General features: G+C 32.2%; 1 protein-coding gene across 2 annotated transcripts; it reads left to right on the forward strand.

Moving 5' to 3' along the window:
* The first annotated feature begins 232 nt into the window (after positions 1–232).
* Positions 233–10,596, forward strand: LOC132756339 (uncharacterized). Of its 2 annotated transcripts, XM_060747387.1 has the most exons (3): positions 233–370; positions 3,784–3,915; positions 7,966–10,595. In XM_060747387.1, exon 3 carries the CDS (start codon positions 7,980–7,982, stop codon positions 9,813–9,815), a length of 1,836 nt encoding a protein of 611 aa, XP_060603370.1. In that variant the 5' UTR covers positions 233–370; positions 3,784–3,915; positions 7,966–7,979; the 3' UTR covers positions 9,816–10,595. The 2 variants fall into 2 exon arrangements, with proteins under 2 accessions (XP_060603370.1, XP_060603371.1); XM_060747388.1 differs by lacking the exon at positions 3,784–3,915 and having other exon boundaries at positions 7,966–10,596.
* Positions 10,597–24,191: the final 13,595 nt, after the last annotated feature.

A 24,191-nucleotide genomic window follows, 5' to 3' on the forward strand; every position in this document is an offset into this window, starting at 1 on the left:
TATGTCTCTTTTTAACTTCGTTTGCAATATAACACAAACGGAAGTCAGCTACATAAAAAAAGAAGAACAAAAAGGCAAAGTTCGCATTGAACAATGTATTGACAATAACTTGCGCCAAATTTTATTTTTTTTTATCTGTTTTTTTTACAATAGGTGCACGATATGCATTTTGCAATATCGATTAGGTAAATAAAGTTTAAGGTCAAAAATATTTTAAAATAGTGCATATCAATGTTTGCACCTTAATGTTTACAGTTTGTTATTTTGTTGCTTGACATTAAATAGCAAAAAAAAATGCATTGATATTACGGATCATTTCTGAAATATCTCATTAAAGAGGGAGCTTTGTAAGAGAACATAAACGTTACGGGTAATTATTAATTTATTATATATACATATATTGTTCATTCATTTTTTATTAATTTATTTCATTTCATAACTCTAAATTGTTTATTTCTTTGATAGACTAATTATCAAATAATCATTCTGTTGTATTTTCATTCACTTTCTTGGCTGTGTTTATCTCTTTTATCCTGATATATGAAGAACATCTCACAAGCCTCTGAGATCGACTTTGGTCAATATATTTGGCGATCCTTCAGAATAATATAGAACCCAGTTTCAAAAGAGCTGTCTCTTCATGACAATGCTCCCGAAATGAATGTTCAGTCAGTCTAATGATATACAGAAGAAAACAAATCGCCAATACAATAATAAGACAAATCCATGCGGGATAACATTTCGCCTTATATTGCTGTAAAGAAAAACCGCAAAACGATTGTACTTATGCCAGAGTGTATCTGTAAAGTAGTCGGATAAATAATGTTTTACGGTTGGCAGAAATGTGTTGTTGTTTTTCTTCATTTACGGAAGGCATCTCTAAGGTATTACCCTTAGGTTTTACCTTTGTGTCTTATATAGCTGTAAAGAGGAAACTCGAAACTAATGTAAGGACCAAAGTGGAATTGTGTTTTATGGTGACTGGCTCCTGAAAATGCTGTTTGATTTTTTTCTGACGAAATATCATAAACAAACAGGAGGAACTGCCAAGAAGTAAAAAACAAAACAACAACAAAAAACACGATCATATCACGCAAATTTTTTCCGGACAATTTGCTAGAATTAGGGCTTTGAGCCTTACATTGCTATAAAGAATACCTTCAAAGCTAACGGATCTATTGCGAATCAGATATATGGTTTTCATGGAAAAATCTGATTTTTACGAAGATTCATACATTGAATATTATGCAGAAAGAACAAATCGCTTATCCCTATATTGACGTTAAGAGGTCCCTACTGTTGGTTAAGAAACGAATTGGCAACGGAATCAGACGAAATAATTGGCTCTAAATTTTTAACGAAGCTCTAACACTATATAACATTAAAGAACAAATTGCAAATCCAAAAAGCGACCATAATTCGCGGGACCCTCTAGGACATTTTGCTTGGATAAGGGTTTTGGGCCTTACATTGCTGTAAAAAACACCCTCAAAATAATGCAAAAACGAATCGGAAACGGAATCAGACAAAAATTTTTGATGACCAGTGCCATTAAAAGAGATAATTAAAGTTAAGGAAACGGTCGCCTGGTAGGAGCTGAAATATGATCATTAATGTCTAAGAATAATATTCATTTTAGACATTATCGCCTTAATAACTCTTAACTGACACTGGAATTTCTTTTCATTGGCTATTACGAAAAAAAATTGATTTTGTGACACTATCAAATGCAAAGAAGAAACGTAAGGTTAAATTAGCCTGAGATTATGATTTCAATCATTCCATAATCGAAGTACAACTTATTATTTTTTTTTAACTTCATAATATTTAATTATCGTCGTCAACAAATATTTGTCATTATATAAACACAATTATACCATTATACCATTATATCGTATAATTTCGGTATACTAGCCTTGATACCTTTTGAAGTGTTTTTTGTAATTTTCTGTTTGCGATATGACAGTATAGACTCTTCAATGTATATTCTTGAAGTTGTAAGATTCCATCAAACTGTTAAATTAGAAATAGACAAACACTTTTGGATTTTCTGAAATCATTTAAACTATTAACACTACAATGCCAAATTCCACGTTTTGTTAAAAAACAAATCATTTTGTCAACATTTATAACAGTATATTTGAATAATTCATTAGTATAAGCACAGTTGGCTGCTAAATTTTTTAAATAATATCATCTACCCAATTCCATGATAAAAAATATGGACAACGGGAGACCTCTTCAGAGTAATTAAAACAAAAGCAAATATGAATGTGGCAGATTCGTTCTATTTGAGTTTGTTTATAAGAGACAGGTGTCGCATTTAAGCTGGTACAGTTGTAAGTAGTTATACAGACCAGACAATTTATGTTTAACATGACTCTTGAATTTGTCACTATACATACAGAATTTTAAACTGCTTAAACACTTTTTACGGATTACATGTGTGTGCGGCTCCTCTCCTTTCCATGTCCTCCCTCCGATAAAATGTATAGCAATAATGAATGCATACAATGAGTAAGCAATAATGAATAATGAATTTACTCGTATTTTCCGTTCCTTGTATGTTTTCCTTTTTCATAATGTTAAAGATACTTGCGCGGCATGATTTTAATTTTATCTTTATCGGTACCAGTTGATATAATAAATATTAGAGTAATATTAGATTTTTTTATAAAAAGCAGAATGACGTCATCTAGTATATTACTCTGATACGTAAGATAGAATTGCTAAAATAATAATAGAAAATAAAGATAGCTACGATACATAAAGCGCAGAATTAAGAAGCCAAATACGAAAATAGGCAGCAGAACTAATCATCTCCGCTTGAAAAGTAAGATTACTTACCACTCCCTTACTTGGTTTAGTGAGAATCGAATAATATTGATCTTAAAAGCTTATTTAACACCTGCTGTTTAAAGTTATTGACCACAAAAGCCGAAACTAATATTAATTTTCAGCCGACATAGATAAACCATCTGAATCAGTTTTGTATCCGTCATAGACTTTATTTGCGTCGACCTTTTCGCACGAGTAGATGCACTTATAGGGAATAACTTATACGTGAGATACTTTTTCAATTCAAGGGTAAATAATCGACACACTAGTTTGTCGATTCCAAACTTTCGCTAAAAATACTTTTGTTTTCATAATTATTCAAAAATCGTGAAAAGTTTTGAAAAATCCTATGAAGGATGTACCATACATTCTGCAACTGGCTTTCATGATATAATTTGATTTGTGTAACGAGTTAATTATTTTGATGTAATGTACGTAATGTGTTAAATGAAAACTTAGCAGACATTCTTAACTCTATACGTCTTGAAAATTATTGAAAATTTGGAAACGACGACAACCTTCGATATTTGAAATCAATAACGTATAAGAAAAATCTGATAAATCGTATTCCATTTACTAAAACAAATGCAATGTTTTTATTAATACCTATGCCAAGTTTCATATTTTTTTTACAAATACCCACAATAAACCTTATATTGTCACAAAGTATTGATCTTTGTGGAAGGTCACATCGATTAGGTGTACAAATATCAAAGTAAAGAATATTCTTTTGAAATTTAGCCGTTACATAATAATGCGCATTTTAATCATGTTTCAATCATTTGAATAAAGAATGCCTGTTTACAATGTTTTAACGATCGTTTCTAAATATACCATTTATCGTGAGAGAAAATATACATTAGTGGTAAATATTAATTAATTCAATTTATTGTTTTCCTACTGCATACGATTATAATGCTTTTATTTTGTGTTGTATCCATTTAGGTTGGTGAATTTAATGGCGCCGTGAACTTCGATTGAAGAAATCCATCTTCGTATTGGTAAAACAAAATACAATTACTAATCCCGGTCTTAAAGTTTGATGTTTGATCTTTGGCTAATAGAAAAAGAAACAAGGTATTGAAATATTTTAACAGTTTAGTAAGCCAAGGGTCTGAGTGGTATTCCATGACGTTTTGTAAAACATGGGGCTTTTATGACTTGTCCTCATATTATTAATTTTTATTTATGCTTTTCAGTGGATTACTGATATATCCATGAAAATTATATTTGATAATTTCACAGTGAAAATTATCAAAATAAAAATTTCACACTTTTCAATGACGAAACTACTTTTTTAAGATTTTCCCCATGTGGTACCTCAATTTTATTTTTGCTGACTATTCCGTCAATATCAGGCTGTTTAAAGAAAACCAAAGCTGAAATTGATAAATAACTTATATGTCAAAAGTAATAAAAAGAAGAAAACTTACAGTAAGTTACTTCTATTCATTAAAATTACCAATCACCAAATATCGTCTCTTTAATTTTTTTTTCATTTTTACAGTCTGAAAAATACATTCCTTCCACATGCAAAACTGCTCTTGATGACATTTGGGAATATTTAAGTATCCTACGAGCAAAAACTGCAGTATGCTTTATGAAAACTTGAAAAGCAATGGCAGCTTTCAGTCGAAGAATATGTAAAACAACCCAGCGTTCGTAAGGCTTCCAAGTTTTCCAATTTCCTATCCACTTTTTTTGAATGTTTACTCATCTGTCAACACTTATTTATTGTCTGTTACAATCCTCATATAAGTTTTCTTTCTTTTAAAAAGGTGTATGACTAACAAATCCAAATGATATCCCTCTGAATCAAACACAATTATTTTCCTCCAGTGAAATACACAACTTTAAAAATGGCGGCCGCTTACATTTAACAAAGCCAGGTCTAATATAAAAACACAGTCAGTAACAGAAATATGGATGGATGGTTGGACTTTTTCTCCTACTAGAATTGTTTGTTTTTATTATTTAAACATTGGATCAGACATATTTTTTTAATAAAATGAATACTATCACCACCATTTAACGTTGATTGTGGAACTTATTTTTCAGCCCATGACTTCTTGTATTTAATGAGAAATTCGACTTTTTTGAGGCTCTAAATGGGGAAACAGATTTTAATATTAACGTAAATATTAAGGAAATTTCGTTTTAACTTGTTTTTAAGCATAAAATAAAAAGAAAATTTGTTTGTTTGTTGTGTAAGATGTAATTATATCTCGTGAACTTTAAAAACAGTATTCTGTATATCAGTATATATACTGTTTTTAAGCCCACTCGATGAAATAAAATTTCATCTTACACACAAACAAACAAATATCCTCTATGTCTTTAATATAGTGTGTTGTTCCAAAGAACCTAAAACATGCGTAAAGGTAAAGTGTTCTTTAAGAAAACAACTTTTGAAAATGTGAACGTGTATGTAAGGTCAGTTGTGAAGATCTATATCTTAATTTTTATTTCAAAGCGGAAATCTCCAACTAAAGGATTGGATTAGTAGGCATATTATTTGCTGTATACGGACACAATAAAAAATGCTAAAAATACACGTTCACATTTTCAAGAGTAATTTAGGAGAAAAAAGACTTACATGTCTGGAATTTTGGAACGCCCTCCATAATTACAATTTTATGTATTATTCCAAAGATAGTTAAAAGAATTGTATATAATATCTTATAATATAAGTTTTAATTTAGATACTGTTTTTTTATGTTGACACGGTCCTATTAGATTTGCAGAAAGCTTTTGATACTGTTGACGACGCTATACTTTTTGATAAATTCAAAATGACGAGATTGAGTCGAGAATTTGTCAGATGGTTCCATTCATATTTAATTAGGTAGACAACAATGTATAAATATTTCCTGCACTTATTCGTCATATGCAGAAATTTCTAGTAAATGCAGGTGAGAAATTGAACGTTTGCTAACCAAGGATCTTGAATAAGTTAGTAACTGTTTAGTTGCTAACAAGTTGTCATTTCATCTAGTGAAAATAGAATCAATTTTGTTTGGGTCAAAAATCAAGTTAAAAAGGGAACCAAATTTTAATATTATTTGTGATGGTACTACTATTAGCAACACTAATTCGGACAAATGCATAGGAGTCATTTTAGACCAAATTTTGAGCCTCGTGATTATGATATCATCAGTCATTAGAAAAGCAAATGCAAGACTTAAGTTTCAGTATAGAACACAAAAAAAAACATATTTATAACAAGGACATGTAAGTTATCAGAAAAAAACAGACTCCAGGCTACTCGGAAAACGATTATTTAGTTTGCACGTGGACTTAGTCACATTAGGGCCATTTCAGCATGTAAAATTGTTTCAGTTTCAAGAGGGGACGTGCAAATCACTATAAATCATGCTTTCAAAATCTTCACCTTTATACATTTATACAAAATTTCACTCAAGCCAGTTTTATACTTAATCATAATACCAGGCTGACCGAACGTGTCTTATATGAGAATTTCTAAAGTTAAAGGGTCTTTTTCCTACAATGGTTGCTCAGTGCGGAATAAACTGCCACACAATATAAAGAATACTAATCTGCAACAGATCAGGCTTTATGTAAAAAAATGCTGTTTACTGTTTATGTTTTGAGATTGCATATATACGTTTTATACGTCTCCTTTATTATTTACATTGCAAAACAATAACTAAGTTCTATTGACTTGCAAGGACATACTATACATCCTCAATGGAAACAAATTTTCCAAAATGCTTATTATTTTACTTTTTCTAGTTTGCCTTCTTTTCACTTCTGGGTGCCCTACTTTGGTGTGTCAGGGGCTGAGTCCTATGAACGTTGCCTTTGCCTTGTTGATCTTAATTCTTGTTTTTTATTTTAAAGTCATAATTACTTCTATAAAATACGTTTTCTGTTTTCTAATCAATAACTTTGTGATATGGTTTCTCGTTTAGTACCATGAAATGTCATGAAATTATATACCGAAATAAATTATTAATAAAATCATTATTAAACGGCAGGACTAGTAATTTGGTTGGTTTCCAGATTTCTACAATCTTATAGTAACATATTTATCGACTGAAAGGCCGACTTTCCATGTTGATCTTGTTTATCATATTTTAAGAAAAATTTAAAAGAATAAACCATTTGAAATATAGACGAGTTAAGCATGTCGAACCTGACGTTGAGTATGGGCTAGTCAGTATACCATAGTCAACTACTGGACATCCAATCTTCTGATATTACAAATATAACTACAATGTACTTTAAACCTTCCATGAACAAAAAACCGAATATGTATGCTCATATATAATTATTTAGATTTACCCTCGTTTTAAGCAGACACTAGACCAAACATATAATATAAAATGTACAAATAAAAACTATATGTTAATAATCAAGTCTCGTATTATGATTCGTACACTTTAAGGAATAAGTTTAAAACGATATTGTTTTAACCTGAATTAGGAAAATTCTAAGTTGATATTCCTGGTTTAATAATCTGTAAAAATTGATTTACTACTAAACCCTTTTTCGGACGAAGTCCGTCTGTTATCAGTATGACTTCCTGAAAAATTAACAGGGGAGGACTGAATATAATAAGAATTTTCATAGGTCATTTTAAAATTACAAACTCAAATCGGTGAATCTCATTGGTCATTATAATAAAAGTAAAGGACAGTTCTAACTATTCTGAAATAAAATGTAAAGGATAGTTCTTAATATTCTAAAATTAAATTTAAGGAAAGCTCCAAGATAAAATGTAAGGGATAGAATTGCCTACAGGAATAACGATAGTTCTTAATTTATAGGTTAATTTGTACATGATTACAACATTTACAAAGTCAAACGTAAAACAAGTAAAAGGGGCGCCTTAAATAGAAGTTGTCCTACTTTGAATGATCCTCAAATTAATATGCTATAATTTAAATTCAGTGTTATTGGTTTTTTCTAAGCTACAAGAACAAATAATCATGTCATTGTTATATAAGCTTTGCAAACATTATTTTGTATTTAAAACTTATAAATAACATAATTTTGCATGTTTACCAGTTTTACTTCGGCGAGTATCTTTTTTTTTAAAGATAATTTCTTGTTTCCTTTCTATCTTTTAACTAGCTCATTTTTCTGTTTGCTTATGTTATCCAGATTTAGGAGCAGATATGTTGCGATCTGTTCATCTCAAAAACTTTGTGGGATACATAGACTACCAGGTGATGGACTTTTCAAACGATGGACCTTTCATTCTCATTGGCGAAAATGGTTCTGGTAAAAGTTCTGTTTTAGAAGGTATCCGACGGTGTTTAAAGCTGGAACTTAGTACATCAATATCTTCAGTATCTGACTCTGAAAAAATCTCTTTTTTCATCTGCAACATTAAAACTGATAGTTCACGAAGTAATGACGTGGTACTCGGTATCGTGTCTAATCCTCTTAATTCTAAGCGGAATCAAGACGGACAAGATGAGATGCAAAATCGTAGTGGTGCCGCCGATATAAATTCTGAAAGAGATTCATCTGGAAACAAATCCACAACTAAAAATACCATAGAAGAGTATTATAAGTTTGCCATTTCTAACCAAGATAAAATACTGATTGATCTGATTACTTTAAGAAAATCAGGGGATGAAACCGATCTTGAGGTGTCTGCAAGCTACATGCTGACCAATGAAAACTCACCCATTACCATAGACAAATGCATTGAAACTTTTTCAAATGTAAATGACAATGGAAAAGGCATGGAGGATTGCATCAAGTCAATTTTAGTAAATCTCGACAAAGCCTCAAATACTTCTCCTGACAAATTGAAAGAAATATTGCGCACAATGACAGAGCAGTTTGTTTTTACATTCCCGTCGCGGTCAATGGCTCCTTATCAGTGGTCTGAAAGTAAACGTCACACCATAGAGCATCGAAATGAAAATTACGAAGAGGCTGTAAACAGATGTGAAATAATAAACTTTTATTATAACCACTTAGAAAAGTTTGACAAGGGCAAAGAAAAAACCTATTTCAGTCAAGTAACACAAGGTGAAGATGACAACTTCGAGCAGATGGTGACAGGAGAGAGCCGTCCAAAAAGGGGCAGATTTGCTTTGATAAAAACGCCAGAAGGCATTTTGGGCGCAAAGGAATTTTCTATCCTGATTTCAAGCAAACAATACAAGACCCTTTTGCTTGAAGAACCAGAAAGAGGAATGCATCCACAATTCGTAGAAAGAATGGTTCAGATAATGAAAAAAGAGAACAACAACACACTTGTTATACTCACTACACACCAGAAGGGAATTATAACTCCTTGGACAATACTTGGAACATTTATCTTCAGGCGAAGTGAAGAAGGCAACCGAATTATATCCGGCAAATCTGTCCTTGACGAAGAGGAAGTTGTCAGTATGAAGGACATCAGATTGTTTACATCACAGCATATTTCGGACATTTTCTTTGCAAGGAAAGTGTTATTTTATGAGGGCGATTCAGAGGAACTTTTCCTTGGAGAACTTAAAAGTCAGATTGTAAATGGTGAATGCCTTATCACATCAAGAGTGTTCACTGGGGATGCAAGCGACAAGTTGAAGAACAGTCTGTTAGAATATACATTTATCAAGATGAATGGTGAAGGCCAGAGTGTATTCTATCATAAAGTATGTGACAAACTCAAGCTAAATCACTTATTTCTTTTAGATAGAGATAATTCTAACCCGGAGGAGAAAAATGACGACTACCATTTTCATTGGAAGGATGGCGACATTGAGAGCATGGTTTTGAACATGTGTAGAAACAATGCGAAGCTTACAAGCGATCTTTTAAAAGAGAACGTTATAAGTTTCAGTTCGAAAAATAACACATATCAAATTAAATCAAAAAGCAAAAAAGGCAAACTTTTCCTTGATGAACGTATCAACTATATTAACATCAAACAGAGTGTGAAACTCCTACTAGATCACTGTGAGGCTGAAGACGACCTTGCCGCATTTATCAAAAGGTTAATGCAATAGCATATTCTCACATGATCTCATTGTTGATAAACTATCTATGTCCTCTGACAAAAGCTTGTGGAACTTGTATGCCTTATATATAACTCGTACACTGTCAACAATAAGTTGTGTTTTTGTTCTTTTTCCCGATTTATTGAGGGTCATACAACGCATGGAGTGACACTTACGTGCAATAAAGGTTTTATGAAAACCGCAGTATTATTACATCTTCAGATGTTTCCTTATTAAACTTTAACCGTTTTAAATGTTGAATATCTTTAAAGTAGGTGCTAGGGGCACAATATCATATGCATATTTTATCTTGATTTTGTTGCTCACTCACTCGTTTGTTTTTGTGCCACTTTAAGCAAACTTTCATTGATATTTCAGTCGTTATAGATTTATTTTTTGTTTTAATTATCAAATATAAAGTATCCAGTCATAGTTTCAATATTTAAATGCACTTTCCCATACATCACCAATACAATCCATGAAATAATGGAGATTTGACTGAGTGGAATTTGTCAAAACACATATCTGAATAAATATGCATAATTTGAAAAGCATGAATCAGTTTTGTGGTAGGTGAGATATTTATGGGTTAATGGTCGGTCCAGCTTTTCCATGTAATTGAATTCTACCTTTACTCAGATAAACTTTTTAATCGGAAAATGCAATGATAATATAGAGAAATATTCTCTATTTAAAATATTCATGCACTGAAAAACTTGCTACATGTATTAACGGCGTGAGATTCGAAGCGGTGCCCTTTCACGTAGCATTTATAGTATGGGTATGGGTTGAGCCACATGCTGTAACGTGCGCAAAGTACTAAACAACTGCAACAATATATATTTTTTAAAGACCCTAGTGACACGTGTGCCTTCTAGAACATAAAACTCTATACAAATTCCTGGCGATCTGAAAGTAGTGCGTACATGTTGCTTTTTGTGTTACGAGCTTTGGCGCTTTCTATCATATTCGACTGTCAACAACTTACTTTTCCTGGCTCATAACATTAATCCTCGAGTATGTTGTTTTATTGCCAGTCACGATTTCATTCATGTGTTTCGGTCATCATTATTGTACCTACCGAGCTGTGGTGTCGCAATTCATGTGTGCTATATCAAGTGGTCAGCAATGACGAGACAGAGTATTCAACGGGCACAAACCTTATGTAGCTTTTAAATATGTCAGTACTGTATGAACAACTGATGACTTTACTTGATAAATCAGTCATCCGCTTTCCAAAATGACTGATGCTGGTGCAGCAAAATCACTTTCGGTGTTGCTGTTTCAGGAATGCCCCACCGGCGCTGAAATTAGATATCAAATTAATCAGATATACAAAATCGGACCTAGCTCCTACATTTTTTTGTAACTGTGGCATTTGATAAAACATATCTCTATAAAGTTCTAAAAATGTCTTAATCTGATTAAATATCAGACGCATTAAAGCCAAGCAATGCACAAACTTTAATATACGCTCTTTGCTCTTCTTGAAAATTGTTGTACGTAACACAACTGTGTTCACGTGAAAATTCTATTCATAGTGTAACTTTATTTCGACAAAAAGCCACAGTGTCCCTTTTATCGCAAGAAAGGTATGGGTTAAAATATAAAGAGACCCCAGGAAAGGTACAGTGACCGTAAGTAACCAGTAATCGCAAGACTGGGTAAACATTGAATTGTATAGGCTTTTAAGACAAGGTACCGTGATTTCGTTTATATACTGTTAAGTTGTCTATCATTGTCCGATAATCCGATTAGTACTGAACAAGTTAAATGTTGATGCTTCACATCAAAGACGCCGCCAAATGATGTGAACAGTCAATCAGCATCGAAAATCGTTCTCTATATTACGCTTGAATATCCGAAGCACAAATCAATTTTTTCTCCATGTTCTTAGTATGTGCTCGTTGTTTAATAATAAAGTTGCATATTTTTGTGAAAAAGTAAAACCTAATCCTAAATTCACAAAATAATGCCAGGTCTGAAATTCTTAAATGTGTGTCTGTTGCGACAAAGACTGAAACGTCTGGTCGAATCAAAATAAATTGGATGACAAATAAAATTGAAATGATTGGTATACTTAAAATAAATTCAAGACAATATGTGCCGTGAGAATATACCCATTTTAAAATTGGTACGAACTGCATTATGTTCAAATGATTTTGAGGACAAACTGTTATGCAATGATCTCCCCTTACAGGCCGTAGCGTAACCGGTTTGTTGTACCTTCTAAACGGTTGAGTGAGAACCGCCTCTCTGATAGTGGGCGTGGTTTAGGATTTGTAATTTGTAATTTAATGATTCGACAAGTGATATTGATCAAAGTTGTCCTGGTTCTCTTCTACCCCGTCAACGAAGACTAAATGCTAGAATATGGAGCATAATATCAAATTTAATATGGCAATTTAAGGCGGAGCCGAACTTCAACAGAGGCGAAGCAAATGAAGTGACACTGCCCTCTCTTTAGAACGATCGACTATAGATTGGCTCATTGGCACGTTATTTATTATGTAGATAAAATTATATAATGATAAAAAGAATATGATATTCAAACATGGCACTATCACTTCAGTAAATCGTTTATTCTAAACCCTTAAAGCTCTGTGGCATGTTGTACATCATAAAAGCTATTTTGTATTAGAAAATTTAAAAACAGTGTGATTTTGTTAAAAAAAAATACACAACATCAAGTCTAAAATTTTCCCCATTGCTGTATGGACAAATGCATATCTACTAGACGCCGCTTGCAAGCGGCGTCTAATAAAAGTGAAACATTAGACTGACTTATAGTTGTTTATTTATGTCCTTCGTAAATTTACGTTCAGAAAATAATAAGGTATCTATTAGTTTAAAACACAGAATATTACAATTCATTTGAATTCTCAACTTGAACAAGTATTATAGATTAAAGTTTAACAATCCGTTAGATATTGATATTAGGAAATTATAAGGAAGAAACAGTACAATGCCACACAACCAGGTAATGAATTATCACCATTGAAAGTTTTGCTCTTGTTGGAAATACAAATACAAGCAATGTACAATCTACAATGTACGATATAAACAATAAACAATCAAGAAACAAGCAAGCATTTTTCAACACATGGATAAATGTATATTATATTGTATTGACCTTGATCCTTGGAGTGGGGGGGTCTAAAGGAAAAGTGGAAGTCTTCACATATACTCGTTATACATTTTATGTTTGTCTGTTAGTTTTGTTGGGTTTGTTGGGTTTTACGTCGGACAGACACAGTATATGTTATATGTCGACTGTCTAGATTTACTTTTGGAGGAAGGCCCCAATTATGCACCTCTGGGAATTATTTCAGTCACTTGTGAGCAGAACCACCGATGTTCCGTAAGCTAGTTAGATATATTTTGCACATAAAAGAATCGAAGACGAATGCGTGGCTCGAACCTTCAACGGTAAGAGGCAAGTGGTTTGAAGTCAACTGCCTTAACCACTCGGCCACTTGATAGTCAACAAATATTTCGAGTTTGAAATAAATACTTTTAAGAGTTTGTGAGAAATAGGCAAATATTCCGAATGGCACAAGAGTAATAATAAAAGCAAAAAAAAGATTTTCAGGATTATCTTCTCCCTACAAATGCACTTCAACGAATGCACTTCAACTTTATGTACCCTAGCAAAAAAGTTAACAAACAATTAAAAACAATGAAGAGAAATTGACATTAGTGGAAAAAAGATCAGTCAACAATGGGGGAATAACTCTAGTTAAGAATGAATTTTAGGATTATCTACCATACTGAAATCGTGACGCATTTGGTTAATGAACATGTATATCAAGTTTAATGTGAATTACTTTGATAGTTACTGAGAAAATTGACCTTAACAGAAGGTTAACGAGAATTTAAATCATCTAAATTAGAATGGGTGATAACATTGCAAAATATCATTTTAGGATTATCTGTCTCTTTCAAATGGCATCTTTTCATGACAATTAATATGTATATTAAGTTTGAAATGGATAGCTTTTATAGTTTTTTGACCTACACGGAAAGGTTACTAATTCCGACACAGATTCCGAAGAGTGTTATGATATTTTGTTTTGAAAATTTGAGCAAAAAAATAGTAAAGAAAAGTTGTACTTAGATTTGTCTTTTCACAACACATTTCCTTTTTTCACAATATTTCAAGCAATTTGACTGGTTCGGTTTCAGCAAGTTATCTGCAATACCACGTTATTTTTTTTTTTTCAATATAATGGCAAAGAGTGCAGATGTCCATTTTACCACTTAATCAGCTACAGACTGTCTTCAGAGTTGAACCAGCACTCATTCCATAATCCACTCGACAATTTCGTTATATTTTAACAGGGTCTTTCAAATAGAATTATATTTCTATGGAAGACACTGATTTTAAGTTTCCAGCCCAGATTATGTAAAATAAGAACCAGCGACCATTCATGATCTAGCTTGAGAACATAGAATTTACAACTACTAGAGGTTTTAAAGATTTTCTATGATCATTTTTGAGTCAAATACATTAATCTAAGATATTTATTGAAATCTATAAAATTCAAACCAATTACCTCTAATTTGAAAAATGAATGAATAAAATATGTATGGGAAATTGCGTTCCCTATTATATGTCATTACAATAAACTGCCAGTTTTTTAATAACACTGTCTATATATTCACAGTGTGACAGCCTATAGTGTGTAGGGTTTTGAACCTAACATATCTACTTCATGTGAGGCCAAAAAAGTTTATTTTAAATTTACAAAGAGACTTTGTAGCAAATATTATTATTATTATTATATGATCTAAATATAGCTGCAATCTCATTGGTCCAAACAGTAGATAACAGAACTTTTTATAGAATCTTATTCACTGGTTGTAGTATCATATTCACTGCCTGAATTGGATTTTCCAAGTCCAAAAATAGATTGAGACTCATTTTAAATGACCATATATCTTAGACTATTAATAACGCGTGCTTATCAAAATATAATTGCTGCGTTTTGTTCTTTATGGTATATTTCTCGATTAAAATATCATTACTTTACAATTACAGTTAAAAGTTACAAGAGTATAAACTTGAATTACTTTTGTATGCGCAGCGTTCGAGTAGTTGTTGCACGCCTTTCACGATCGTCTTTTTCCCGCGTTTCAACGAAACAGGCAAATATTGTACATGTATAAAGTCGTGATTTCTTTTTAATTCTGATAGCCTATTCATATAATAAAACAATTATTGACTAGTGTGCCATTGAATATGATGATGATAATCACCGGCAGAAAGTCATATTGACCGAGGCGATGTCATCTGCCGGTAAATATCACATCATATCCAATTGCACACTAGTAAATAATTGTATAATATTTACCAATGTCAAATTTGAGCATGGTATAGCTTTAAAGCAACATGTCTGCAAATTCATGCTCATTTTGAAAATTTATTCAAAGCTCAAATAATGTGAACAAAAATGTCATTTATACATTGAGGTTAATTACCAAAAATATTGTAAAATATGCAGAACTAGCATTTACTGCGTTAGTCATATGGCAATAATATGGCGATAAATACTGCAAAAAATGTCATTAATCGCAAATAACATGTAGTTTATTACTTGAATGTTTTTTCTTAAAATCTTAGTACATTTTTGTCAAGTTTAAATTTCTTGAAATAGTTGAGTTCACCTGAAGTCGAGCCGCTTTAGACACAAAGAAGTTAAGGTGTAAATGCTTTGTAACCAACAACCTTAACTAAAACATTTTCTGATGTTTTATCAATGACTACACAGACCAATGATATTGAACAATATTATATGTTTTATAAGGTTAATTTAACACAGATGGTTATCTTTACCATGATTTTTAAAGAAAATGTGTGTTCACCGTAACAAACTAATCAACTGAAATAGGTAAACAAAATAACTCTTTAACACTCTAACACTTTATATAAGAATATCAGTCTCTTTTAAACAGAAAATGTACATGTTTCACGTTTTCCCCCCAATATCTCTAGTATTGCGATATTCAAACTAGTTATCTATATCATTGGTGTATCCATGGAACGACATTATAATTATTATTAATTTTCGTTTCTTTGATAAAGTCATAAAGTGAAAGTTTTCTGTATTTTAGCCCCCCCCCCCACATTAACCTTTATTCTTTTTTAATTTTCTTTTTTTCTTATTTAATGTATGTGCAGTGCAACCACTGTTTATTAATTCAGTCAACATGCATATTTTATTGTACTTATATTGCTGTGTACTTTGGGTCGGAAGGCTTTATCTGCTTAAATCATGTTGAATTGTTGATTAACAAAAATATATTTTAGCTCTGAAGTATTCAACAATGATTTTTCATTTAAACAAAAGTATTATAGTTGGTAACACGCTCAATAGCACGTCACTGAACGTAATAAACATTTACATTTTGTACATTAAACATCCTTGTTCATATAACAAAACATATTTTCACTTTGGACTTAATTCTAATTGCCATTTTTCAATGAACAAAATGCGACATGCCTCATTCATTATTTTCTCATAGTGTACCAATTATAGAATTAAAAAAGGACCAAACAGATTTCAGTTACTTCAGTAAATATCTACCATGTAGGACAAATATTACGGATATGGTGTTAAACCACTACCTGTTGGTTAATTTTTAAACTTTCAGAAAAGGTGTATGAACATACAATCATGTATACAGTCAAAATACACAATTGGCCTTTTGAAAAGAATTGACATGCCTATTATCATTTAAATAAGGGCGTTGTGAAAAACTATTTATTAGCTGAAACAATTGAATAGACAAGGCGTGAATTTAACTTCAGTAACTCGATATTTTTAATTGCAATATTAAACGCGTTGTACTGTTTAATAACGATAATATAATGAAATGAACAAATATAATTGTATAAAAAAAACTTAGAATTTATCCTAAAACCAGATAATTAAAACGTTATCAAATTGCAAGTAAATTTTAAAAATATATATATCCATAACACGGTGTTAGGTCGAAATCGAACCAGACACCTTCATATCGGTAGCCCGGCATTTATACCAATACACCACACCTTACTGACGTACGAGGAATGTTCGAAATGTATTGCTTATTTCTATCTGGAGACTTCAAATTTCAAGTTAGCTCAAAAGTGTTCATTTCATGCCCTCGAAGTACTCCCCGTGGCTAGAAATGCAAAGTTTCAGCCAATGTATCCACTTCTTGAAGGCGTCACTGTACGCTGATTGGTCACAGTCATAAGGTATTGATGAATGGCAGATCCAAGTTTCTTATAACACTTTTTCAGTTTCTTAAGTACTACGTCTTTGTAGTACTTCCCAGTGATTCCTTTTGCCCCTTTTAACCGGCACTTTTATTGCGACTCCTTCACCAGAGAAGAAAATTGCCTACAAAACCTTCTTTGCACTCAAAGACCATTTGGCCATTATTTGGCGTTTGTTGTGTTTAGTGGCCAAGATTTTGTTGCTAACTTTTCTGACGGGCTCAAAATAATGGACACATGTGACGACATTGACAAACTGTTTTTGTCATATTTTGAAAACATTTGAAGCAGCTTTTCGGCCACCTTAACCCGTTGCCTCTTTTGCTCATCGGTCAACAGATGTGGCATCCATCTAGCAGAACTCTTTCTGACTTTCAAATGCTTTTTCAAAATAAAATGAACCGTTGACAGTGATATGCCTACCTTTCGTGCAATATCACGAACTGTTAATCTGGCATCTCCTTCATGATATCCTTTATTTTGGTAAAGATTTCGTAACGAGATGCATATTTTGGCCTACCTGTTTTTGGTGCATTTTTGATGTACCAAAAACAGGCTCAGATTTCTTTATCCATCGCCTAACTGTGTTATAAGACACACAAGAAGGTCCATAAGCAGTAGAGAGTTCAGTTAGCAACTGCTTCAAAGAGCATTCCAGTTTTGAGCGAGCTTGATGTAAGCCCGCATTTCATCTTTTTTGTCGACACTTCTACCAACCTTTTTTACTACAGTGGTCAATGACAGCGTGTATTTAAATGACAAATTGTATGTCTTACACTTAGTCTAACATGTACATTTATACACCGTTGTGTAGGTAGTGAATTGCTCTATACAGGTATGTATTTGTTTTTGTCGTGTCCCACGCGAATCACGAAATAGAGGACAATGAAAGCCCTCGTATAAAGTAAACAAATAAAATGATACCAGTGTTAAATCCTATGACATTTACAAAAGTGTCAAGTCAATATTGCTGGACAAAACTTTCCATTCCTAGTAGGTTTCCCATTTTATAATGTTCAAGACACTAACGCGGCACGATTTTAACTTTATCTTTATCCATATCAGTTGATATAATTAATATAAGAATAATCCTTAACTACCGTATCTATATACAGCATATTGATGTCATCCAGTATACTCAAGTCTAATACGTACTAAGATAAATTGCTAAAAAATTATTAGAAATACAGATATACACGATACATAAGGCGAAACTGATTTTTAATATCATTTTTTATCTGACCGTCAGCAGAGCGTTGAATAAAGAAACCAAATCCAACATAGTTGGCCAGAAATTATCCGCTTGAAAAGTAATGTACGTGCTCTCCCTTACATTGTCCTGTAAAATCGAAATAATACCGGTATGTGCGGTATTGTAAAGCTTATTCAAAACCGGTTTGGAGTATGACGCGAAGGTTTTGACCACGAGCACCAGGTCCTATACCCTTTTTTTAATTAATAAGTAAACCGACATATATAACTTTCTGGATCAGTGTCGAATCCAATATCAGACTTTATTCTCGCACAACTAGAAATTTCTTGAAAAAGTAAAGATGCACTAATAGGAAATAACAATTTTACGTAAGTAAATGTATAAATATATTTTGTATAGGCTCAATCAAACCGAGTTAGCAATTTTTATGTTATTCGTTGTGATAAATGATTGCCCTTCGTGAAGATCTTTGTATGTCTAAGAACTATATTGCATTATGCCATCAACACTGACTTGACATCAGTATTTGCGACAGTAAAGTGCTGAATAAGCAAGCCACATACGAAAATAAGCAGCAGATGTAATTCCCGCTACAAAAAAAAGACATAAGTTACTCCCTTACTTGTTAGAATCAAAATAATATCGGTCTTAAAACGTCTAATTAACACTGGTTTAGAGTTTGACCGATATTAATTTTAGTAGGCCGTCAATTATAAATTTTCTGAATCAATGTCGTATCCCGTCATAGACTGTATTCTCGTATAAATAGAAATTTTTCGAAAGAGTAAAGATGCACTAATATGGGATAACATAATACGTAAGGTAATGTATAACTGTACTTTGTAAGAAATTCATTGAATTATGTAATCGACACTGGCATAATGTCAACCTTAACATAAAGCTTGGGTAAATGTCGCAGAAACACTTGAATACTGTGTAAGAGAATTTGTTAAAAATTGCGTTGCAAAGAATGACGCATTTCTCGTCGCCAAGATTAATTTGTCTCCTTTTCATATTATACAACTTGTAAATTTGATTTCCATTTTTTGTAAGGCTTTTTATAATGATAAGCAACCTTGAAAACTGTTAGAAAATCTGTATGTTCTTAAAAAAGAAGGTATCTCGAATTATTCTGACAAGCCAATGTTGTTTCGTGATCAATCACATAGCAATTGGTTAATTGAGTGATTAATGCGTCGGTCTAGTAATCTAAGGATTGCTGAACGCGTGGGTTTAAACCCCATTGGCAATAAGTCGTTGTTTACTTGAGCAAGAAACTTTACATTCATTGCTTAATACTGTTTGGTTCCAATTAGCTTTAACGGGAGGGGTGTTAAAATATGAATGCAACTAGGTCAATTTTCAGAAGTGCTTAACAAACATTGCAAAAAAGAAATTATCTCATTCTTTCAAAATACTCTCCGCCTTGTGATATACAAAATTTTAGTATTTTAATCCAAATTTGACTGCGTTTTCATAATCCATGTAATCCTTTCAAGGTTAAATGTTCAGACACTGGAAAATAGCCGAACCCAGATTTTTTACGGTTTGATATTTTCTTCCAGAAAGGTGTTTTTTGAGCTTAGGAAATGTGAAAAAGTCACAAGGGGCAAGATCTGGCGAATAATGAGGGTGAGGAAGCTCGACAACCTTTCCCTGTTTCAGACTTACTCGTACAATGGCCGCTTTGTGTGTTGACGCATGTACATATTTAGTTTGTGCAAAACGTGGTTGTAAGCGAAACATTGGTCTAGTTGCATTCATATTTGTACACCACTTGTTGCTTCCAACACAATCGAACTAAAATAAATTTGTGTAAACTAATTGCAAAGCATTAAATTGTAGTTCCAATGCACTACTAGGTGTGTGGTCCTCGTACTTAATGAACGTTTCGCTGACCTATATTCAATTCTAGTTGTTCTCTGACATATCAGTTTATTTAAAAGGAATATCAAAGCAAAAGATAGAACAAATTATTTAATTTTCTCTTAGAATGAAAATGAATGAAACATATAAAGAAAGATATTTGAGAATGCCGTGACAATAAATGCATAAATGGCATTACAAGCTTCTACGAATACTATTGATTTCAAATGTCACTTGGTACAAAATAAAATTAAATCATTTTTTTCACTTGCCCTGATACTCGTATGTATGGTTGAACTTTGAATTTACATGATAAGAACAATTCCCAATGTCCCTAGTTATTGTTTCCAGGAAAACCCGAATAAACCTTATGTTTCACTAAAAAACATCAACAGTTTTCTGCTGCCATATGAGATATGTCAGTCTTCTTTGATGAGGAGCATTTCACTCATCTTGATATTTATCACATACCCGTGCCTTTTTGCGAGTTCGTTAAAACGATATTGCACAGCCATGTTATATTGTGACGTGGCGTTATTTGTGTTACACAAAAAAAAACCCACACAAAAAACCGCGCTAAATGCTACAGTTACATTACAGGTGCGCCATTAATAAATTAAAAAGAGAATATTTTCACTGTTTAGAGTTTTAATGTTGGTTATGTGATAAATGAAATATTGTATTTTTGTTAAGTCATTTCTTAATTAATTGAACTTGTTGAATAAAAACTAGAGGCTTGCATAATGTACTTTATTCAACTCGTTCAATAAATTCAGTTTTGAATTTACAAGCATTCAATATCCCCTATCTGTTATCTGTAAAAATCAGAGAAAAATATATTACAACAAGACGGTGTACTTGGTATTATGTCTGCAGTTCAACTGAACAGTAATTTAGAACATTCTATCCCCCTGAACTCTTGAAACAAACACTTGTTAAAAAATTATAATATATTTCGAAAGCAAAAAACACTTCGGGGAAGATCATGAATATCATTTAAGTGATCTTACGTTAAAATTTATTGATATTGTTCTTAATACCCCGTCATAAAATGACATTTACATTTATTTATTGTCAAACTGAGGAGATGACGTAATGACATTGTTATTTTAGTGTTTTCCAATATACTACATGAAGTAGGTATAACTTTCATAATTTATATCAAGTCCAAGGAGTTTATTAAAACACAACTTTTTTCCAATAGACAGTGTTCGAGATATTTAATACGTTGTTTGACAGTTCATTTACTTACAGACAAATATAATTGCAAATTCTACCACTACTACCCAAGCAAACAGATAGGGCTTTCAAGTGAAATATATACACAATATATGCACAGCACAAAAACAAAAAACGAATGCCAAACCGCCTCCGTTGTCTAAGGGGTTAGAGTCGATGACTTCCAATCCGATTACCTCTCTGGTAGGGTTCGATCCCCGGGAGATGCTTTGGTTGTTTAGCGCGGAGGAAAGTAGTCTAGTACTGGTGTAACTCTCCAGGAACGATGGTTAGGAAACTACCCGCCTATATGACTGAAATAATGTTGGGAAAAGGCGTAAAATGACACAAACAAACAAACGAATGCTAAACGCGATATGATAAAAAATATCGCGTCAATAAACCAAATGACGTCAGAAAAAATACTTTTCAGCTAAATTTAGTTCAGCATATTTTTATCAATTCTCTTTTTTATTACTATCATGTTAGAATGGAAAGGGATACTGCTTTTCTTGCATTGCAATATAATAATGTCAGCTAAGATTGTACGACAGCGTATATTGTGATATATAGCGTGTTTCCAACGAGCAAATCAAATAAAATCAACAATGACGGCTTTCGTTTTGCAGGCTTATCTTAATACACGTCTGAACAGAATGGCTACTTGGTATATACGCAATTAACAGTTGGCATCAAAATATAAAACAAGCAAATTGCACAAAAAGTTCTAAATTACAAGTAAAATGCACCAGTCACGTGAAGTCCGGCTCTACAACACACTTTTTTTTTTATTTATATATTTGCAGGCAGCAATTGTTATTGCTCCTAGCGAGGGTTTTAATGTTTCAACTTAAACTGTCTCATCGTTTTTTATTATAAATTCTAATGATTCACATTTTTTTTAAACAAAAACTCGTGAGTAGCCAGTTATAATAGATACCCGATAATCCCCATAAACATATAAGTAAACAAAACGCGTCAAAAGAAAATATTGAAAACACCGTCTCTTCAATTGTAATCAATTTGTACAAGTGACAATGCAGATTAGCAGTTTCTTATTTATATGCCCCCACCTTCAGCACCCACCACTACCACCACAAGTTCAAATCTTCCCGAATCAGCTATCGTAACACACAATATTTTGATCATCTGTTGGACTGGTTTCTCTAATAACTTAAAATGTGCACCGTCCTATTGGTTTATGTGACTGAACCATTGACTTGAAAACGAATGAATACAACGTCTACATGATTGATTTCTGAGATAAATATACAACACACTACAGACAATATAATAGTACATTAGTAAAATGCACAAAGACATGATGATTTAAGGTTGTGAACTGAGAGAACGTAAGATCGACATTATATCTACAACGGTTTGATATCATTCAAATATTAGTATTGCCCTTGCAAACAATGGTAATGGTAACCATTTCACTTTCAAACAACAGATGCATGTATAGGAAAAACAAATATTATTTTAGAAAAAAAAAACAATTCTGAACCGTTGTCCTCAAGATAGCAAGAAAGCAATCAAAACAAAAATAGTCAACTAAAATAACTCATAGTGACAAGATAAGCATTATGCCAAGTTTTAAATAAATTACTCATATTGCAGAAAATTATTGAAAACTAGAAAACTTAATGAATATATGTCTAATGTGAGTAATAAATGCACATCTATGCATTGGACGCTGCATTCCAAATAACATGTTATGTGAAGGTTGTCCTTTTTAAAGTAGCTTTAGAGTTATGTTAACGTTATTAATGTTGGATATCACTTTTTTGCTCAACAGTTATTTTGAAGGTATTTGAATCAATGTATCTGAAAAATCTATTAATAACTTTGTAAATAAAGCAGTCTTGAAAATGCTGACGAATGTCTCTTAAATTTTATAATAAACCTTAAAGATAAAAAAATGGAACAAACAAATAATTATCAGATATTTTTGTCAATTATTTTCACATCTCATACGTAACATAGTAGTCAAACTTAGATGAACCTTCTGAATCAGCTGTCGTTTCACGTCGTTGATCGATCATCTGTTTAAATGAAAAGTAAGATACACTTCTTGGGGAAAATTACACGAAAGTTGATGTATAAATGTACATTGTAAGGCATTAAACCTAAACTTTACACTTTCAAAGAGTATTGATATTGACACGAAAAATATAATATTTTGTTGAAGTAAATCGTTTACAAACACATGAATACATTACACGATATTTTGGTCAGTAATTTCTTGTTGATAACTTCTGATATGATAGCTATTGGTTTGCAATGAAATGTTCTCGTCATACTGAATAATCTTTCTCTATTTTCCAATCATACAATTATGAATTATGTTCAATTATTGCACGTTTAAAGATTTTTAAAATGGTAAACGATCCGGAAAACTGTATGGAAATACGTGTTTATCAAAATGAAAATGGTAAAGAAGATTAAGCTGACGATTTTTACAAGCCAGTATTGTTAATGTGATGAATCCCAAAGCGTTAAATTGCACTTCCTATGCAAAATGAGTTGTGTGGTCCCCGTACTAAATGACCGTTTCGCTGACCAATATTCAATTTTAGTAGTTAACTGACATATCAGGTTATTCAAAAGGAATATGAAAGCCTAGAAAGATAGAACAAATAATCCACTTAACTCTTTGGAAGAAAGTAAATGAAAACATATGAAGGAAGAGGTGGGAGATTGCCGTGAAAAAAATGCATCAAAAATGTCATATCGTGTTTATACAAATACTATGTACTTAAAAGGTTAGTTGGTACAAAAATAATAAATACAACATTAAATTATTTTTTTACAACGTAGAAAA

Source organism: Ruditapes philippinarum, unplaced genomic scaffold, assembly GCF_026571515.1.
Source record: "Ruditapes philippinarum isolate M1 unplaced genomic scaffold, ASM2657151v2 ctg2784_1_1_1_1, whole genome shotgun sequence".
In the NCBI taxonomy this organism is placed as follows: domain Eukaryota; kingdom Metazoa; phylum Mollusca; class Bivalvia; order Venerida; family Veneridae; genus Ruditapes; species Ruditapes philippinarum.

What these genes read in the sequence shown, in the direction of transcription:
- LOC132756339 (XM_060747388.1), top strand. Translation starts at nt 7,980, where the DNA reads ATGTTGCGATCTGTTCATCTCAAAAACTTTGTGGGATACATAGACTAC.